At 39.8% G+C, this 20,240-nt stretch overlaps 1 protein-coding gene and 1 pseudogene across 1 annotated transcript; one reads left to right on the forward strand and one right to left on the reverse strand.

The window, feature by feature from the left end:
• The first annotated feature begins 3,082 nt into the window (after positions 1 to 3,082).
• On the forward strand, positions 3,083 to 15,851 carry LOC103973352 (rab GTPase-activating protein 22-like; annotated as a pseudogene).
• Positions 15,852 to 16,156: 305 nt separating this feature from the next.
• LOC103973370 (cytochrome P450 78A6-like) lies at positions 16,157 to 18,130 on the reverse strand. The gene is made up of 2 exons (XM_009387919.3): positions 17,052 to 18,130; positions 16,157 to 16,906 (listed from the first exon to the last, which is right to left on the reverse strand). Exons 1-2 carry the CDS (start codon positions 18,048 to 18,050, stop codon positions 16,259 to 16,261), a joined length of 1,647 nt encoding a protein of 548 aa, XP_009386194.2. The 5' UTR covers positions 18,051 to 18,130; the 3' UTR covers positions 16,157 to 16,258.
• Between the last annotated feature and the right edge of the window lie 2,110 nt (positions 18,131 to 20,240).

The following is a 20,240-nucleotide window of genomic DNA, read 5'->3' on the forward strand; positions in this document are numbered from 1 at the left end:
TATTATCATCTTAATTTCAATATAATACAATTCATCGACGAGCATTACACTAAAACATTTGTCCAATTATCTTAATCTTCTAACATAGCAGATATATATTATTTATATACATAGCCATTCAATCATTTACGAGTCATACAAGTGGGATTTACCTTAAGAGGTTCAGATATTGTATAAACGCTACGTTGACAGATACGAAGAATCATTATATATATTGGCACGTTCCACGCACGTCCGACCGACGCGGTCGGAACGGCCGGCCTCGGAGTTTTGCGGCGTGATACGCGCGTCCCCGCATCCGCGGTGCGTTGGCCATTGGGTGGGCACGCACCGACCGCGGATCTCAGCGTCTCGTCGATGCCACGCTACCACAGCCTGGCGTCGCACTTGCTCCGTCACAAGTGTCCATGTAGCATCACCATCAGAACATGAATGTTCCATGTGCAGACGAATATTAAAATCAATATTACTCTTTCTTCTAATTAATGGTTCATTTTTTCGTCCATGCCCTGTGGACCAAATATGTAATCCACAGGCGGTCTTTATCTTAATTTTGGTCCACCAGAGCTATTTTTTCTTCCCTATTATACCAAAAATATTAAGGGCATTTTATCAAAAAAGTTTCCGGTATTGATATTCATATATTCATTTTTATTAGGGGTGTTCTTTTTATTTTATATTTAGATAAAAAAATATCCTCAAACTTTTACTCAAATGACTTACATCATATATGTATGTTATTCAAAATATACATAATTTTAATAATTAATTATTATAATTTATAAAAATAAAAATAAAAATAAAAATAAAAATAAAAATACTAATCTAAGTAGAATAATATCCTAGTAATTTTGTTAAATTTTGAGTTGCTGACCAAATTACACTCGAAATTAAATTGAGTTATATTCGATAATATATTTTTTTAGTTTTATTATTTAATATTTTAATTTATGTAAAAAAATAAAAAATACTAATTATCTTGAAATTAAATTCTAATGATTTGGTAAAAGTTTAAATTGGTTTATTATAAGTTTGACCAAGATATACTTAGAGTGAACTAAGTTATGCATTTTATTTTTTATTTTGATAATTAATTATCATAAAATATTATAAAATTTGATATTAATTATCTTATATTCATGGTTAGGTAGTTTGATGAAAGATTGAATTGATTCAATGAAAGTTGATTAAGCCATACTCGAAATTGATCTAAATTATCCTTGATCAAATAATCTATTAAAAACTTCTCTAATCTTAATAATTAAGTATCATGTCTTAATAGTTCTGTGAATATTTTTATTAGTTTAGTAGAAGTTGATAAAATTAAATAAATCGTGATATAAGTTCAAAAAACCTAAAATTTGACAATTAATTATCATCAATTCCTTGAAAAAAGATATTAATTATCTAAGAATCATATTCTAGTTATTAATCTATGAAAATTCCGGTTGATTTAGTAGAAGTTTACCAATTATACTAAAAATAAACTAAATATATTCAAGTTATACTCGATTATAGAATATATATATATATATATATATATATATATATATATATATATATGTCTTCAATTATATATATCATGACATTTTTCCTATTTTTTAAAAAATGATGCCCCAAATAGAAACAAATATTGGGGGCATCATCAAGCAAATAATAATAATAATAATAATAATAATAATAATAATAATAATAATAATAATAATTTTTTGGTAAAATATCCAAATATTAATATAATGACTATTATGTATTTATCTCACGTACCTAAGATTAAGCATTCACGTGGCTCTTCCTATAAATTTAGATACCTGCAAAAACTCTCTTCCAAGAAAAAAATGGCGATAGGATCGATTTCCATCTTTATCACTTACCCTTCAAAATAAATTCTTCCGTATTTTTAGGACCATCTCTATGTTGAATGTCCAGTAGTCAACTTCTGGTCTTTTGGAACAAGGCATGCTGCTTTGAGTATCTCTATCTTACTTACTTCCAGAAGTTCCATTAGTGGGTGCCTGCATTCATCAACTGCATCATCAACTTGAAGCCTCTGAAGCAGATGATGATGTGATAATTGTCAGTCCAGAAAATTACAATGGTATACATCATCCTTCGTTCCTCTTCCCCCGAGCTTGCTTTGCAACTGTCATGTGTCTTTCCACCTGTGATTCTCGTTCCTCTTTTGCTGATATGATAGCCGCCGATTCTGAGATTGATACGACTCTTTGGTGGCCACCGGTGGACGACGTCTCAAGCTGTTTCCTACGGTGTCCAGCTGAACAAAGTTACTTCCTGCCTAATGCTAGTACGTTGACCATCTCTTATTTATGCAAACTCAATCGTTGCCTTCTCATGTCTTCCTTTGCGGAGAAGGCACAACCTCAAAAGTCTTTGTTTTTGGAGTATTATTGGTGTTGTGTGCCTTTGTTTCAATCAATTTCTGCATCCTACAAACAATGGGGATTTTTTAGCCAAAGACAAACCATAGGATTTAATAGGTCTCTTTCTACATTACCAGAGTTCATTTGAGATGGAACCTTCAAAATTTATCATCTCAAATGTAGAATAATAGACCAAAATTGTAGAATAATAATAGTTAGCTGTATGTTCGGGATTATCTATCAAACACAAGAACAGTTTCTCATCAAGCTCACACTTTGGTACTCTCTTGAATCACTCAAAAAGTACTTGCAGTTCCAGTCTAATAAAAGCGTGCAGGATCCTTTGGTCACTGTGGAACATACGAACTCACGTTCTATTGGACGCAACCTACATGTTGGTGATCGATGTGCAAGATGATGGCGGAACTGCTGGAGAAGAGGACATTTTGGTCTTTTTCGCTTCATAAAATTTGTTCCGGCAACATTGCTTGTCTTTACTTTGAGGGGTATATGGACAAATATGGAAATCTACAAGGGTATTTCGTTAATTAAAATATTTTTGGAGGGCTTTTTCTGAGTTTTTATTTTTGTTTTGGGAAACGAACGGTGGGGACAATATTTCGGAATAATAAATTTGTTAGGGTGTCTTTGGGAAATTCAAAGAAATAATTTAAAAGAACATACGCGTACGGCTCGCAGTCGTACACGCCGATCCTTTTTCCATTCTTGCTTCGTCGTCCGCGGTCCCTCTCTTGTTCGCCCGCCACTTGAGAGCCTGAGAACGTGATCGGATGCTGGCTGGCTGGCTGGCGGCGGCGAAGCGATCGATTGGCGGCGGGCTGCGGATTGTCGGAGTGGCGACTTCGTCTTCTCCGCGTCTAGAAAAGAAATAGGCAAGACATAATAATTCGAATGAAGAAACCCTACTTTGGTTTCATCAGCCATTTTGGATCTCGGAGAGGAAAGCAACGAGAAGGGAAGAAGAAATAGATGAAAGCTTTGAGGCGATCAACGTCGTCTCCGTCGGTTCCGCCTGCGTCCTCCCCTCCCTTGTTGGAAAGGGTCCGGTTACATATATTTGGTTCGACCCACGATCTAAGAACTTGGGCTGAATCAGTGTCCAATCTGACGTAGGTTAACCTTAACGAGTTTGACTCTAACTTCCTATCGTTCGATCTTTAACACGATATTAGAGCCAAGCAGACAAAATTTTATCTGAATGAGTCAAAAAAATATTGATTTGAGATGGATTTAGTAGCCAAGGTCAAGGTACAAGTTTGACAGTTTGTAAATGAGTCGTCGCACTGCAAGACGCAGTTTGGCCTACAGCCGGATTGATATTCAATGATCAAAGTTTGGTTCAGACTTCAAATCATTTGATTTCTAACATCCCTCCTCATTGTTCTTGATCCACTTGTGCTACTTCTTGTTGTTGCCTTCGCCGATGACCATTGGTGAGTTCACGTATTCTTCGATTTTGCTTTTTCTTATACATAAACTGATAAAAGAAAGTATTGTATCTTAAGTTTCTTGCAAAGTTTACTTGAAACTTTTCTTTCTTGTTCTGCACTCCACATCACATTCTTACCAGCAACAGAAGAAAATCAGTCAAAGGACACCTTTTATGTGTGTTTTCTTTAAATTTGATTTAGTAGAAGCAAAAGGTGAAGAAATTTATGAGTTGCACGATTCAATCACCTTGTCTCTGTAATATTGTTTCTCATAGTTTCTTTTTTAATCGAGTCTATCGGTTGGCAATTGTGTTTTCAACTTGCTGCTTCATTCTCACTTTCGGTATTGTAGACAATTCTTCATATAACCTGAGTGTCTGTGGGATTGTTGGGTTGCTTCTAAAATCTTTGGATCTAGAGTCTGTTAAATTGAGGTAAACTAGAGAACATATGTTGTGCTAATCATGACCCCTCTCGCTTCACTTCATGATACTTAAGGCCTGGTGATCCCCATCAGGAGAAGATTTTTTAGTTGCATGTCAAGGTGCGGTGATTGAGTTTAGCCATTACATGGTCTAACTTGGAAATTATAGAGTTTATGAGATTTAGTGATTTGAGCTAGAGATAAGGACCTTCTCATATAAATGAGACTGCAATAATATATAAAAGGTTTGGTAATACATAGTCCTGGTAGTAGGACAGTTTATTGTAGAATTCAGCTTTTAAAAATTTTGAATATATGAAAGGCTTTTGGTAATACATAGTCCCATACCGACAACCTGCTTTGTCTCTTTCATTCAATTCTTTCGGTTTTTAATTTGGTCTTTTGTCTATGTGGAATTTTTTATGCCATGACTGAAATAATGCAGAGATAAGGTAAGATTCCATGGTCCATAAGGAAAAGAAAGTATGCACTTTTTTGTCGACAATGGCATAATTTATTATCTCCGGATGGGAGGTTATATGATGGAGTGGTAAAAAATTAAAGAAAAAAAGCTCGAATATAAGTAAGTGCTATGTTTACACACTATGCCTAACATATTCTACCAAATCTTGATCCTTTTAATGACATGAGAAGTCTAAATTTACATGCCCTAATGCTTTAGGGAGTTGACCCAAGCATCAGTGCTGAAGTTTGGCCTTTTCTCCTTGGAGCGTAAGATTTTGAATCCTTCAAATTCTGAGTTGCCTCCTACTTATACTATTGAGCTGATTTTATTTAATTTAGGTAAAAAAAATGTTCATCTTATTCTTTGGATATCATAAATTTGTATCTTCTGATATTCCATCATGTATGTGCACTGATACAGTGATTTAAAAAGCGCTAGGCGTTAAAAGGCGTCAAGGTCCAAAAACACTCGAGGCATTAGGCGCTCGCCCGAGCGAAGCGAGGCGCTAAAATATAAAAATATAAAATATAATTAATAAATATAATTATTTAAAATTTTAAATAAAAATATGCTATTAAATTAAGAAAATCTAAGATACAAAATCACAATGTCACATTAATAAAAAGTTTCAAAATTTAAAACAATAAAATTTTACATCAAAGTCATTCATCATAATCAATATTATCATCATTTTCACACAAATCATCTTCATTGAATTCGTCCTCTTCCTTTTGTCCTTCGACTCCTTCCTCTTCATCAAAATATGTTTCATTCTCTATGTCTTCAACAATAGCAAGAGCCGAGCTTGATGCTTTTGCACTCATATTTTTCTTTGTCATCTGTCTTGTATATGTTTGTAATTCTACAGCACCTGAAGCTCTTGTCACATCTCCCTATGTCAATTTATTATCTTCAAATACAAGCTTGTCTTCAGCATCTTGCAAGTTAGCACCCATTTCTCCTACCAACCACTTATTTGAATGATAAATATCTTGCAATGAGATTGAATCAATTCTATTTTGCAAATCATGACGAGCCTTCAAAGCTTGATTATACTTTATGTAAATAAGATCGTGCAATCGTTGATGTTCCAACCGATTTCTTCTCTTCGAGTGAATATGTCATGTCATATAATTTAAAATTATATTAATACATCTATCTAAATAAATAAATAAATTAAAATAAAAATATTTAGTGATCCTTACATGCTCAAAGACACTCCAGTTTCACTCACAATCCGAAGCACTACATGTCAAACTAAGTACTTTGATAGCAAATTGCTGTAAGTTCGAGGTGAAATTTCTAAATAGACTCCACCATTCAGTTGCAAAATTTATGTTATTATTAGCAATAACATAGTAACATAATATATATGAAATTAATTATATCAAATTATTAATACCTGGAGACGTAGTTGTCCTAGATCGAACGACCATTGGAATTCTAAAAAGACCTTCGGCATTTTTATATAAAGATAATTCACGAATAATCTTATCTTGAACCTCAAGACTAGGAACTAATCTTGCAACGCACTGATATAACCCATCCAAAACTTCTGCATCAAACCCAACAGATTTAATCTTATAAAAGAATTTAGGGTTCAAATAATATCCTGCTACATGTAAGGGACGATGAAGTTGACAATTCCATCTTTCGTTAATGATTGTAAAAATTTTCTCATATTTTTCTTTATTTTCATTAAAAGACCTTTTAATCGTCTCGTTTGCTCTATCCATAGCCTCATAAATTAATCCCATTGCAGGCTTATTTTTATTATCCACCAACCGAAGGACTCGAACAAGAAGACCCATTACCTTTAATGTATAAACTACATAATTTCAAAAGGATGACATTAAGATGATATCAGGAGCCCTCTTGCCTTTTGCTTCTTTTGTCCATTTGCTTCTTGGCGTTAAGGTAAACATATTTATCAGATTATGACGATGCATGCTCTGTAATGTCAAGAATGAAGTAGCAAATCGGGTGACACCATATCTCACTAATTCTTTGTTCCCTGTAAATTCTCTCATCATATTCAAAGCCCCGATATGATTATAAAGAAATCCAACAACAAAAATTGCCCTTTCTAGGGTTTTCTTGATGTCTAAGATCTTTCTAATATTTTCCAACATTAAATCAATATAATGTGTTGCACATGAAGTCCAATATAAGTGTTGTCTTTTTGTTTCAAGCAATTTACTTAAGACAAAGGATAACAAAAATGATAAGACTTAAGAGTTTAACTCATTTAATTGAAGATAAAATAATTAAAAAATTTAAAAGATGAATATTACCAGCTAATACATAGTTGCTTCCATTGTCGGTTATGATTTGAACGATATTTTGTTCTTTTATTTCTTCCATGAAGTTCAAGTAAATCATATATCTTGTCTCCAGATTTTACAAAAGATGAAGCATCTATTGACTTCACAAACATAGTCCCTAAAGAATAATTAATCATAAAATTAATTATACTCCTACGCCTCCTATCAGTCCAAACATCTGATATAATAGAGCAACCATGTGTTGCCCATAATTCTTTATGACCCTTTAGTAAGTTATTTGTATAATTCAACTCTTTTTGCAACAATAGAACTCGCATCTCATGATAACTTGGAGGTTTTAATCTCGCACATATCTTCCAATAGCTTCAATCATATCCTTAAAACTGTCTAAACGAGTTGTACTAAGGGGAAGACCAGCCTGCTAGAAGAAGCGAGCAATGTGCTGAATTGTTCTTCCTCTTATTTCTTTATCACAAGCATCACTTATATTTGCTTGTCTAAATTTTGAGCCTCCTGCTTGCCCTTGTTGCTTTTGGGATCCTTGAAACATATATAGATCCATTGGTCCTTTTTTACCCTTCTTAGTACTCATAACTTCTTTTCCTTTTTTGTCGTATACTTTTTTCCCACTTAGGTTAATACTCATAGAATAATCTTCTTCTTCATCCCTGAGATATTCAACATTGTCTTCTGGTAAATTCTCGTAAGATTCATTCTTTTGTGTCTTCTTTTCATTCATATAACTCAGCAACTCTTCTTTTACCTCAAGTGGACACTTTTTGCAAGTTGCCGCATTCTTCAAATTTCCTACTAGATGTTGTTTTTGCACGAAAAATACCACATCTAGTAGTCTTATCGCAGAATATGCAAGTCACTGCATTAGGATCTTTCGGATCTTTCATATAATTATACTTCCATGCAGGATCTTTTTTTGATACCATGGAGACTCTATTGAGTTGCTCTGTACACTTGCCATTTATCCTGAAACCCAATAATAATTTCAAATAAATAAAAATTAACAGTATTAAAATCAAAATAATATATTATTAATCTAATAAATACAAATACATTATTGTTACTAGTATACTGTTAACAGTATACTTTCGAAAGAGGAGAAGGAAGAGGAGTGTAAGGGAAGACCGAGGGTGCAACGACAACGGTAAAAGTGAGTAGCGGCAGCGAGAGCGGCGACAGTGGCAACGACGAGCAGCGGGAGCAGGAGCGGGAGTGAGCAGCGGTAGCGGGAGTAGGAGCGGCGAGTGACAGCGACAGTGAGCAGTAGCAGCGGTACCGTGAACGCGAGTAGGGTTAGGGTTGGGCAGCGGCAGCTGATATCGGTGCTTTAGTTGGTTCGATTGAACCAACTAAAGCACCGGAGATCGAACCATACCTAAAACGCTGGTTCGATCGCCTGGTTTAACCCAGGCGCTCGCCCGAGCCCAGGCGTCGGGCAAGCGCCCAAGTGGCGCCTCTTTGAAGCGTGCCGCCTGGAAGTGAAGCGAGGCACTCAGGCCTCGCTTCGCCTCGCCCGAGCGCCTAGGCGAGCGCCCAAGCGCCTATTGAAATCACTGCACTGATAATAATTGAAAATGTTCTAATTCGTGAAGCATAGTGATGACACTAATAAGAGCAATAATGTTCACACTTCTATGCTGCATTTATGTTGCATATGATCTTTCTTTTCATTAGCATGTACTTGGTTGATGGCTGCTCCTAACCTGTTCAACAGTGATCAGCAGAAAAGCTCAATAACAGGAAGTCAAAAGGAGCATCTAAATAGGAAAACCTGGTCCTTCTATTTGATATACATGTCGTCGGCATTGAACTTTAAGATATACCCACAAAGAGGTTCCTCCTATTTGACGGACATGTGCTTGGTGGTTATCTTCCTTGAGTACCTGCTATTAGTGAGCTGATCCACGAATAAGCATATTATTTGTTTTAGGTTCCAGATGGAGCTTGATTGTATGCATGCATAGCACTCCACTGCCATGGAATTAAGGGCCATAGGGAAGGCATGGTTGGAGGCACTATATGATGTCATTACAGTCAGTTGAACCATCTTAGGACTCCAAGGTCGGCATTTGGAAGATAAATGGTAATAGTTCATTCTGGATTTCCTTGATGCATGGGGAGCATACTAGGTCGCTAAGGTTGAAATTACCATGCTGAACTTAGCAAACTATCTTGTCCCAGCACAGTTCCATATCTTAGAAACTTGTATTTCTCCCACAGACCTAGTGGTCTGGATTCCCATACTATCCTGTTACAGACCTAGAATCTTGTAGATGTTGATCCAGTGCTAGATTGGTTTGGTGCCAGAATATGGAATTTCCTGTTAGATGCATCTATTGTGGTTTGTGTAAATAGCATTGCTACTAAAGAAATTTCAAATATATCAACTATATCAGAGTTTTACTGTTTTAGAATATGAAATTGTGTATTCTGCAATCAATCGCAGACTTGCAACTGAGCCAGTTCACACTGCAATAGATTTATTAACAACTTATCGAATTAAAATTGTTGTTCTTTATGTGGTTATGATTTGAACAGTCCTTACGTTGAATGAACCACCACCAGATTCCAGAAAAGGTAATGGGAAATGAGTTTCTTCAAATTGTCTGGTTGGTTAAATATACTATTTTTGGGTTGCACACTTGAGAACGTTTTCTAGCTCAGAACGATCAAAGTGTGCATGATATCACTTATCTTGCATCTGTTGCTGCTTCAAGGTGACTCGGTAGAATATGGTTATAACTGAAATATGTTGCAATTTGATTATACAATCTGCTTTAGTCCCAACTGGTTTGGCAAGTGAATTCACAAATCATAGCATCCTCATGGTTTCCGTTTTTTTAGGAGACAGTAAGAAAGTTTTAAGTAGAAAATGCCATCAACTTCTGTTCCACTGTCATAAGGGAGACGGGCAGAAGGTTATTGATGAGGACTGTAGTACTCTCAGCTCCTGTTTCAATGAGGGATCCAAATTTTACTCTGAAGATGATGTTAGTTCTGGGCCCTTTTCTGCAATGCTGAAGGGAGTCCATTTATCTGCATAATAGATAAATCATTTCATGAAGGATACTATGCCTTCAACTTGTGTAATTTGGAGGAAGAAGAGGATAAGAATGGGGTCACTTGTGTTGATAATTATACACTAAGAGCATAATCTTCTACTTCTGAGTCCTCAGATGAAGCTGAGCCTGGAAGCATGCTGGTATCATCTGTCAGGGAGAGGTGTGTGGAACCTGACCACAATTAGCCAATATTTCTTCAATTTAAATGGATTTTTTGGAATTGGAGGACTTCACAACATGTCAGCATATAATCTATTTAGATGCTATCTGAGCCAATGCGGAATGGGCTGTTTACTCTCCAAATCCAGTTGCTTTTGGTAGGGAGATGGCACTCCAGCCTGCATTTTCTGTTGGTTTGAGAGATTATGACCACTTAGACACTTGCATGATTTACCATGCTGCTCACCAGGTTGCAATTCTCGAATCATATGCTGTCTATGAGCCACAGATCCATATATATGCTATTGCCAAGGTATGAGTGACCTCCTATCGTCTGTTCTTCTGGTGATGGAGGAAGATCATGAAGCATTCTGGTGTTTTATGGGTTTCACGAGGAAGGCCCAGCACAATTTCAGGCTCGACGAAATTGGAATCTGGAGACAGCTGAACACAGTTTCAAAGATCATCAAGTGTAAGGACTTGCACCTTTACCAGCATTTGAAAAGGCTGCAAACAGAGGATTGCTTCTTTTATACAGAATGGTGCCAATCTTATTCCGAAGGGAGCTTATGTTGAAGCAGACAATGTGTCTGTGGGAGGTGGTGTGGGCAGACCAAACAGCAATATGGGCATCTATAATGAAGTCTGCTAGGGGGCTCCACCATCTGATGATTTGCTGCTTTATGCCATCGCTGCCTGTGTTTTGTGGTGGTTGAAGGTGAACATCGAGAGGTATGGCAGCATGTATGAGATTTTGTGGAAGTGCAATGACCTGGCCGGGACTCCTGATGTTTGGAGGTTGTTGGATGACACCCATGATCTGGCGATGGCTCTGCATCGGAAGATTTGATTGCTTGCTGCTGTTCTAAGTTCCCTGCCACAGTGACTTGTGGATCAAACTTCATAGCTTCTGACCTTGGTAGGTTTCCTCCATTCCTGCTCTAATTACTTACACCTGACATGAACACTCTCATGTTGTCTGTAGCAATGGTAGGAATGAAAATTTTGACTGTACTACCATTGCTGTAACACCACACACCTGTTTGATGCCATGGAAAATAAACTAATTAATAGAGAGGGGGTTCTATTTTCATGCAGATAGATTGAACTGAGTAGCTTAAACAATGGAAAATGCTGTAGTTTGTGCTGCAAAATTGATGCAACATCATATGGTCTTGACACTTATTAAGCGATTTTTCTTTACACTTATTTCATATCCAGAAATTGAAATCCTGCACCTAAATATTATAAGTGTTGGCTTAAATCGCATTCTCCCGGATACATGGGCAAGTGGAAGATACACTTGGGTCATGAATCTAGAGGCATCTAGGGTCGGCTAAGGTCATGTCTAATATATATAATCAGGTCAGGTAGGATTGCCTTGGAGGAATACCAAGGCTTAAGCATGATGGATCATATCAAGTAATCATGCCTGATTGTGTCAATTTAAAAGTTGGATATCCATGTGGTAAGATTAGATAAACTTAACCATGCCTGGTTTCATGATTAAGACTACTGGTGTGGACATGAATCAAGAACATGTTAGAATCTGGTTGTCAGAGCTCAATCATATCACCTCAGGAGCAATCATTGAGACTTCAAGTTAAAATCAACCTACTTTTTTATGTCTGAGATCCAAACTGTTTAAAATCCAAAATTCAGGTATAACTAGTCTGAATATATTTTGGTTGTTCATCAAGCCAATAAAAAAATGAGATACACATCACAGTTCATCTTGTTTTGTTACTACTATAAACTGAATAAAAATATATATTTCCATTAAAATTATTGTTTTCCTGTGCTTGGTGTATATGCTATAGTGTTTTTGGATGGTCTGGTACTTAAAATTTTAGGTAATGTTCAATGAAGGTGATCTTCCACTTGGAACACTAGGTGGTAATAGACTTGATATCAGGATACTATTTGAACTCTCTCATGATATCAAGGATATTGCAGGCTTATAAACCTGTGCTGGTACCACATTTGTGTGGCCTGTCGCAGACTGTCCATAATAGTCCCAAGTGTTATTAGATATTTAAGTATACACTTGCCATTGGGCAACTCTGCTAAGGAGACTGGCTTTCATCCAACACCTCCATGCCACGCCTTCATGATATCCCTCTCCAACATGCAACAAGATGTTGCAGCCATTCATCCCTCAAAGTTGAATGTGTGTGGTTATGTGGATTTGCTCAACATCAACATCCTACAAATCATTTTACTGAGGATGGTCAGTTGTTTGCTTTTGGAGAGAAGATGTTGTAGTGTCTCTGCAAGTCACATCCTAAGCGAGCCTTACACCTCTCAAAACACTGTGGCCAACCTTAAATCTTCTACAGCATCTTGCCAGGATTTGTTTTCTATCCTCTCACCATCCTAACACCTTTACAATTGCATATGATGCTGCCTGAATGTAACTTGATCAACTCCCCCACACTTCATAGGCAAAAAGTCTTCATATCCTTCTTTATTGTTCATCATCCTAGGATCCACTCACACTCCACAATAACCCCCAAGCCCTCCTGCCACCACAGCAGCAAGTCCCCATTTTTGAACTCGAGTCTTCTGGTCCTGAACTGAACTAGTTTATTCCTGCTTGATTTCTTCTCTTCTCTTGTGAAGTATAACAGAGTCAGCATACTCTGATTTATGGCATGGAGTTTCGAGGCTTAGTCTGTTTTGTGGGTCCGGCTTAAAAGTTTAATCCACCTACAAGCAGGATGTGCAGCATAAAGCACTAATCATAATCCCACTTGCTTTATGTTATATGATGCATGATGTTTTATACAGTTAAGCTTTATGTTGTACACTGCCTTTCTAATGGCTCTAACCTGCACAACATGCCTGTCTTCTTATGGTGGCATTTGTTTCTAAACCAGTATGCAGCTTCAATGTCCTCTCAGTATACCATGGATACCTCCTTTGGCTTTCAGCAAGTGGACTGACCTGCTCATTGTGTTTGGCACGAGAACAAAAAGTCACTTTGGATTACATTAACTTAGAGATAAGCAGCTAAGATTGCACCATCACAACTGGTCCACCATCAGGGCAGATTCACTGCTCATTCAGCTGCTCAACTGGTCCACGTTGGAGCCGCCGGCATCTTGGCCTTCTCCCAAATCGACATCCATCGCACCATCCTCCTGCAAGATCAAACTCAGGATACTTTATGTAAATTGACAGATCACTTGTTTCACCATTATTGTGCAAGTGGGCTTGCTTGACAGTATCTAACTGAGAAGTGTTGGAGTTACTGGCAGATGATGATAAGATGTGACACAGGGATCTAACAGCTCACTGAAAGGAACATGAAGCATCCATGCAACAGTTCAAGACACACACAGAAATTTGCAGCAAATCTTGTGCTAAGGAGGGACCTGATCATGGTGCCTTATCCTGGCTGGGGGATGAGGTCTTATAAGGCTTGACCTGATTCATGGCTTGGGTGACAAGGAGGAGGTCTTCATCAATCTTGATCGATCCTCGAATCAGTGTCATCCTATTAAAACTCTTCTTCTATCCGATTGCTGTGTGTTCCTGAGTTGGAGGAGTTGAAGGCTGATGCTTAGTGACAACAGCAATATGTTAATATGCTGCAGAATAGTCAATGCAACAAGACCACCATATGCCTCAAGGCCCCACCACCTCATCTAGATTAGTCCTTGACTAAAGCTTTCTGTGGGCGATGTTGTGTGCCTGAGCTAGAATAGATTTCAGGAACAGTGACTGTTGCCTGAGGGCATTAGAAAGTCTTCTCTGCACAAAACAATACCTGCTCACGTTGAAGTCGTACACTTTTTGATGCTGCAGCTTGCATCATCATCATCACCATTTTCTGCTTTTATCAATCAAGCAAATGGGCTGTTGTTACAAGAAGGGAAGACTGAGATGATTAGTTTGATGTGTCAGGGACATGATTTGGTTGGTCACAGACTTGGGTATCTCCAGCAGACACCAGGACAAGGCTCAGGCTCCTAAGATTCAAAGCTATTGTACTGCCCGTTATGATTCCCTTAGGACAATGACTTGTACAAGGCTCAAAACTGTGATATGGGAATCATTGCTTATCGACCACAAAGAATGGAATCAACCCCTCAGGACTTGTCATGTAAGCTTCCAATCACTCTCTACATTTAGGTCTCCAGAGTTTACTATACAATCACTACGTTAAGCACTACTAATCTTGACTGGTGATTAAGGGCATGTTGATCTTAAGATGATGCATGGCACTAGGGTTTTGTGATTGTAGTGAGATTGTAAACTTGCTAAATCCGTGATTTTTTCGTAATCGCTATAATTGAAGTTAACAATTAATATGAAATTTACTCATCTTCAAAGATTTGCTTGTTTGTGTGTGTGTGTGTGTTTTTTTTGTATTTAAACATACATCAACATGCAATATATATAATGCAAATGCATTATATATCCTTTCTCTCATGTACATGAGATGTGCTTGGGGTTTATAGTATTAATCATTGGAATGACGAGATACTTCTTCATGGATGACCTCATTTATGTCATAAATTCCATTAATACTTATTGTGACATTCTTAATTACCTTTCACACTCACTAGTCTGTTTATATAGTTTATATTCCAATTAACAATGCCCTTTTTTTTTTTTTTTTTATTGTCAGGCAAATGGTTCAACTTTCCTCTTACGTAAAATGCATTGGGATAAAAGAATCAACACCATTGAGCATGGTTTAATTGGTATTTGTTGTATAAAGGAAATGATGTATTTATCCTCTAAATCATCGTCATCTCACATTAGACAATATTTTTCATCATCATCCTTTATTCATCCATTCTTTTCAGTCTCTTGTCTGGGTGGGTCATCTAACAATAACATGTTCCACCATTTCATTATTCTTTTCAATCGGGCTCCACATCGACGTCATATGGTATACTGACTGATTCAGGCAAGTCAAAATCCATCAATCTGTCAAATGGACACCTCAGCATGTACATTACATTACCTGGGATGAATACACCAAGATTTTTGTGGAGAACTAAACCTGTCTCATTACTTGGATGGCTATGGTAAGCAACTATCTCAATTTTTCAGTATTTCTTGTTTACAATGACCACAGAAACATTAAGTATCTGACAAAAGTGATTTGTCCCTGTCATGCTTTTGCACAATAAGATACGGGAAAGTCTACATTTCCTTTTCATCTCGTTCTTGTTGTATCAATCACATAGACTTGAAGCAGATTGGAAACGTTTTGTTTCTGTAACAGTGTAGGTTGGTTGATGGGAAAACGTTTGTTTTCTTTTGTATCTGCACATTATAATGAGTCCATTAATCACTTCGTGTGCCAATAGAAGGCGTTGCCTCATCTCCCTTCTCGGAGCTTTCTCTGTGCACAGTAAAATATAGCAAGATTTCTGGCGTCCTGAAAAGAAGACGTGTATCCTTTGGACTGTCTTCCTCCCGACGGTGGTGCCTCCTCCACTGTTCGACTGGTACGCTCTATTATATGAGCTTGTCGGAGGGGATGACTGTGAGGAGAAACGACCGATTATTAGTCCACATCATACATGCCTTGCATCTTATCAGACCACTGGGTTACAGTAGAGAAGAGATGATAATGATGATGATGTTTGCCTTATTCTACCTATATCAAATGACATTACTTCCTCAGCAAATCTTGCTTCGCATCCATTGTATTATTTCACTGTTATTATTATAAGAGGGTGATTTTAGTGACTCGAGCTTCACGGCATTTATGTTTTATATATTTATTTACAATACAGTACTTCCTCAGGTTACACGAGCCTCCGTTCATATATATATATATATATATATATATATATAAGGGAAGAAGGAAAAAGAAACAGAAGCAAAGACAGATTATATATATATATATATATATATATATATATATATATATATATATATATATAACAACCAACCAGCATAAAATAACCCTTAAAGAAAAGGAAGCCACTCTACAGAAGCCGCTGTATTCGCCCCACTGTGTCCATTGCAGGTGAGAGCTCTGCATGTGACTCGTCAGGCCATCTCCCGCCCCCGCCGCCGCCGCCGCCGCCGGAGCGTCACGGTAAGTGGCGCCGCCATCTCGCAGGAGAGCCGCAGCACCTCTGAGAGGTCGACGTCAGCGTCGGACGGTGTCCGCCACTCGAACTCGTGCGCCAGCGCCGCCACCCACAACTCGACCGTGGCCATGGCCAGCCCCTTCCCCGGACAGCTCCGCCTGCCGGAGCCGAACGGCGCCAGCCGCAGGTCCGAGCCCATTACCGGGAACTCGGCCGCGCGCCCGCCCGGGGCCAGGAACCGGACCGGGTCAAACCGGAGAGGGTCGGGCCACGCCGTCGGGTCGCGTGCGATGGCCCACATGTTGACCATCACGGTGGTCCCCGCGGGCACGACAGTGCCCCCGCCCACGCTCGCGTCCGATGTGGACATGCGAGCCCACGAGAGAAGCGGGCCCGGAGGGTGCACCCGCAGCGTCTCCTTGATCACCGCCTGAAGGTACGGCAGCGCCCCAGTGGCCTCGGATGCCGTCACCGCCCGGTCCCTCCCCACCAACGCGTCCAGCTCCGCCTGCACCCTAGTTTGCACTTCCCTATGGATCACCAGCCTCGCTAGCACCCACTCTATTAGCACCGCCACCGTGTCCGTACCCCGAAATATCATCTCCTACGCAAATATAAACGACATAAAAAAAAACCTATTAAAACATATATCACTCGATATCTATATTGTAATAGTTTCAAAATAAAAAAATAAAACCCCTTTAAAAAATAAATTCTGCTTATAATTCTTTTGGGAGGGGTAAGCTTACCCAGAGAACGGCGACCATGTCGGAGTCGGATAACCTATCGGAACCCTGCAGCGACAACAGAACGTCGACGAAGTCCCCGGGGGCGGCCTTCGCGTCCCGCCCGCGCTCGACTCGGTGCTCCTCGATGATGCGGCCCACGAACCGGTCGACTCGGCGGACAAGCCCCGAGCAGCCCGACCGCACTCGCTGCAGGTCCAAGCCAGCGATCACCGGCAGGTGGTCCGACCAGTTGAGCTTCCCCAGGAGCTCGTAACCTTCTTCTACTAAGCTTCTCAGCTCCTTCAACTCATCGGTCTCTCGCTCGAGGTCGTACTGCTTTCCGAAGACGAACCACATGACGTGGTTCAGGGACGCTTGCTTCACGATCCTGCGGACCTGCACGGGCTCGGATGCGAGACCGTCGAGGGCGCGCACCATCTGCGCGGCGATCTCAGCGCGGTGGCGGCCGAAGGCGAATATCTGCTTGGGGGAGAAGAGGTGGGTGGCCGCAATCCTCCGCAGGTTGCGCCAGTACGCGCCGTAGGGGGCGAAGCCGATGGCGCGGTGGAACATGAGACCGTAGGCCGACTCCTTGGCTGGCCGCTCGGCGAAGTCGGAGCTGTTGAGGATGTCCCTGGCCACGTCCGGGTCGCAGGTGACGACCACCCGGGTGTCACCCAGGCTTAGCGCCATGAGCCGCCGGGCGCCGGGGATGGCGTCCGCGGCGGCGGCGAGCTTCCGGTGCGCGAGGCCGGACATGAGGCCCATGCTCCCTACCACGGGGAGTCCGCTGGGCCCGGGGATGGCACCGCCGAGACCCCAGGGCCGCCGCCGGCTCCACCAGTACCTTCCCCAAGCGGGGCCGCCGGGGGAGACCCAGTGGAGCAAACCAGTCGCCAGCCAGCAAACCACGACGACGAAAGCGAGAGAAAGAAGGCGGGAGGGGTCTGCGGAGAGCTCACCACATTTGGCGGCTAGAGAGAGTGACACGACCCACCAGCTCTCCACCGCGGATCCCATGATCAGACGTATCTATCAAGTCTGTGAGCAGACCGAGAAGCTCAGCAGGTATCAACAGAACAAGGGGTCCTAGGAGGAGCTATACCTGAGCGTTCGAAGAAGAAGAAGGCCTCAAGCGCCTTATATACACCCGGGAAACCCCGAGGGAAACAAAGGCATCATAGAAACCAACACGTAGTAACTGTTGAGGAATCTCAGTAAAGTTACCTGAGCCAATACATCCTAGTAATTGGAATCAGGCGCAAGCGCCTGCCTCCATGGGAGGGAGGAGGGTAAGAAGGGAAGCAGTCGTGACAGCGACACGGACGCGGGCGACAACGACAACAGCAAGGGCGGGCGAGGATGCGCGCCACGTGTAGGTGGCGTGGCGGTATACTGTCGGGGCATCAAGGGGTGCGCGCACGTGATTTCCACGCGACCCCACCGTGGCCCATCCCCCAACCCGAGAGAGGGGCCCAGCAGGACCGCGAACGGGCAGAAAGCGACGGGTGGTGACAGGGATGGCGTAATTACAGGGTATATATAACTCTGTTTGGAGAGTCACCGGTGACCGGAACGCTTCATCAAGGAGCAGTGCAGTACAGCGATGGCGGGGTTGGGGTTGCGAGTGTTTTGCAGGGAACGAGGCCATGGAACGTTCCCTGGATCTCACAGAGCCACACGTGGGAGCCAGGGGGAGGTGGCAACCGATGAGGCAGGCAACCCATGCTTTTGGTCGTCCGGTTTGATACAAAGAGCAGTGGAGAGTTAAGTAATGCAATAATGGAGGGATAGTGATGGGGATATGCTCTCGCTCAACATTCGATACGCATAAGAAATGTATCCAAGTTGATGGATAGAGAGAGAGAGTAGCAAAAGGGACGAGTCAACACAAGAAAAGAAGACGACGGAGGAGTGAGAAGTCCCTGTCGAATGCTCGAGAGAAGGAAGTGCAACTTATTATTCTTGACCATATGTTGTTAATGTAGATGAGGGTAGCAGATGCAAGTACAAGGGATTTGGATCCGTAAGAAATGATAGAACAAAATATTGAATGAAACAACGGTATATTAGGAAGTATTCTTTTGGTGAAGGATGATGATACTAATTGTAGTGACAACGGAAGTCATGATTGTAAAGGTGTGATGATAAGAGAAGCAAGCTATGTTGGAGGTGGACTATATGATCTAACATAGTTATTTGTCCTTAGCTCGTGGACTACTTCTTCTCAATGGAGGAGAAAGGGTGAGAGGATTATTGCAATTGAGAATATAAAGTGGAATGCACGATTTTGAAGGGACTCTTATGTAGAATTTAGTCGTCATCATAATAAAATTACGACAAGATTGCACCAAATTAATTTGCAACTTTTATTCAAAAAAAAAAAAAAAACAGTGATGTTGTGTAAAATTAAACAAGAAACTCTTAATTAACCATCCATTAATGATGCTTGGTGTCTCAATTTGCACATAAATAAATAAATAGAATTTCATTTATTTTTTTTCTTTATTCAGCTTTAGAACTTGTCTCAAATTTGCTATTTTCTTTTTTAAAGAAAATATTATTATTACAAATAAATAATAGAATTTACTTTCTTTGTTAACCTTTAGAATTTTTTACAAGTTTACTATCAAAAAATAAATTAAAGCACGAAACTCTCAAATATAATTTTTCAGTGAGTGGGTGGAATTGAAATTTCTGACTACAGTGCTTTTCGAGCCCCCATCTACAACATATTTTTAGAATCATTTGAATGTTCAACAAATCGGTGCACCGAACTGTCTTATAGGGAATGAATCCATATAATTAATTAAATTCGATTGATGCATACCTCAGTTTCTATTAATTAAATAATAATAATAATAATAATAATAATAATAATAATAATAATAATAATAATAATAATAATAATAATAATAATAATATGCATCTATGAATTGATACAATTGATTTTTTATATCTTCTATGAAATAATAATACCAACAAAGTTGATATTTAATGTAGAGTCCCTCATGATTAGTGTTAAATAATTAGGGTTGAGATCTCAATCCTAACTTCCCATTTATATACTGCTGCCATCTTGAGGTTACTAGCAAATGCAAAATAGCAAGTTTGTCACTAAACTTGCAGGAATTGTGTTCATGGTCAGTCATTCTACAATATCTCAAAGAAAAGATGTATTATTTTTTATGGTCCCTTTATGGTTTATGC

The sequence above is a fragment of the Musa acuminata genome, chromosome BXJ2-7 (genome assembly GCF_036884655.1).
Source record: "Musa acuminata AAA Group cultivar baxijiao chromosome BXJ2-7, Cavendish_Baxijiao_AAA, whole genome shotgun sequence".
Taxonomy (NCBI): domain Eukaryota; kingdom Viridiplantae; phylum Streptophyta; class Magnoliopsida; order Zingiberales; family Musaceae; genus Musa; species Musa acuminata.

Coding starts and splice junctions, on each gene's coding strand:
- LOC103973370 (XM_009387919.3), bottom strand. CDS start 18,050: ATGGGATCCGCGGTGGAGAGCTGGTGGGTCGTGTCACTCTCTCTAGCC. Junction 16,907..17,051: donor ACATGGTCGCCGTTCTCTGG/GTAAGCTTACCC, acceptor ATATTTGCGTAG/GAGATGATATTTCGGGGTAC.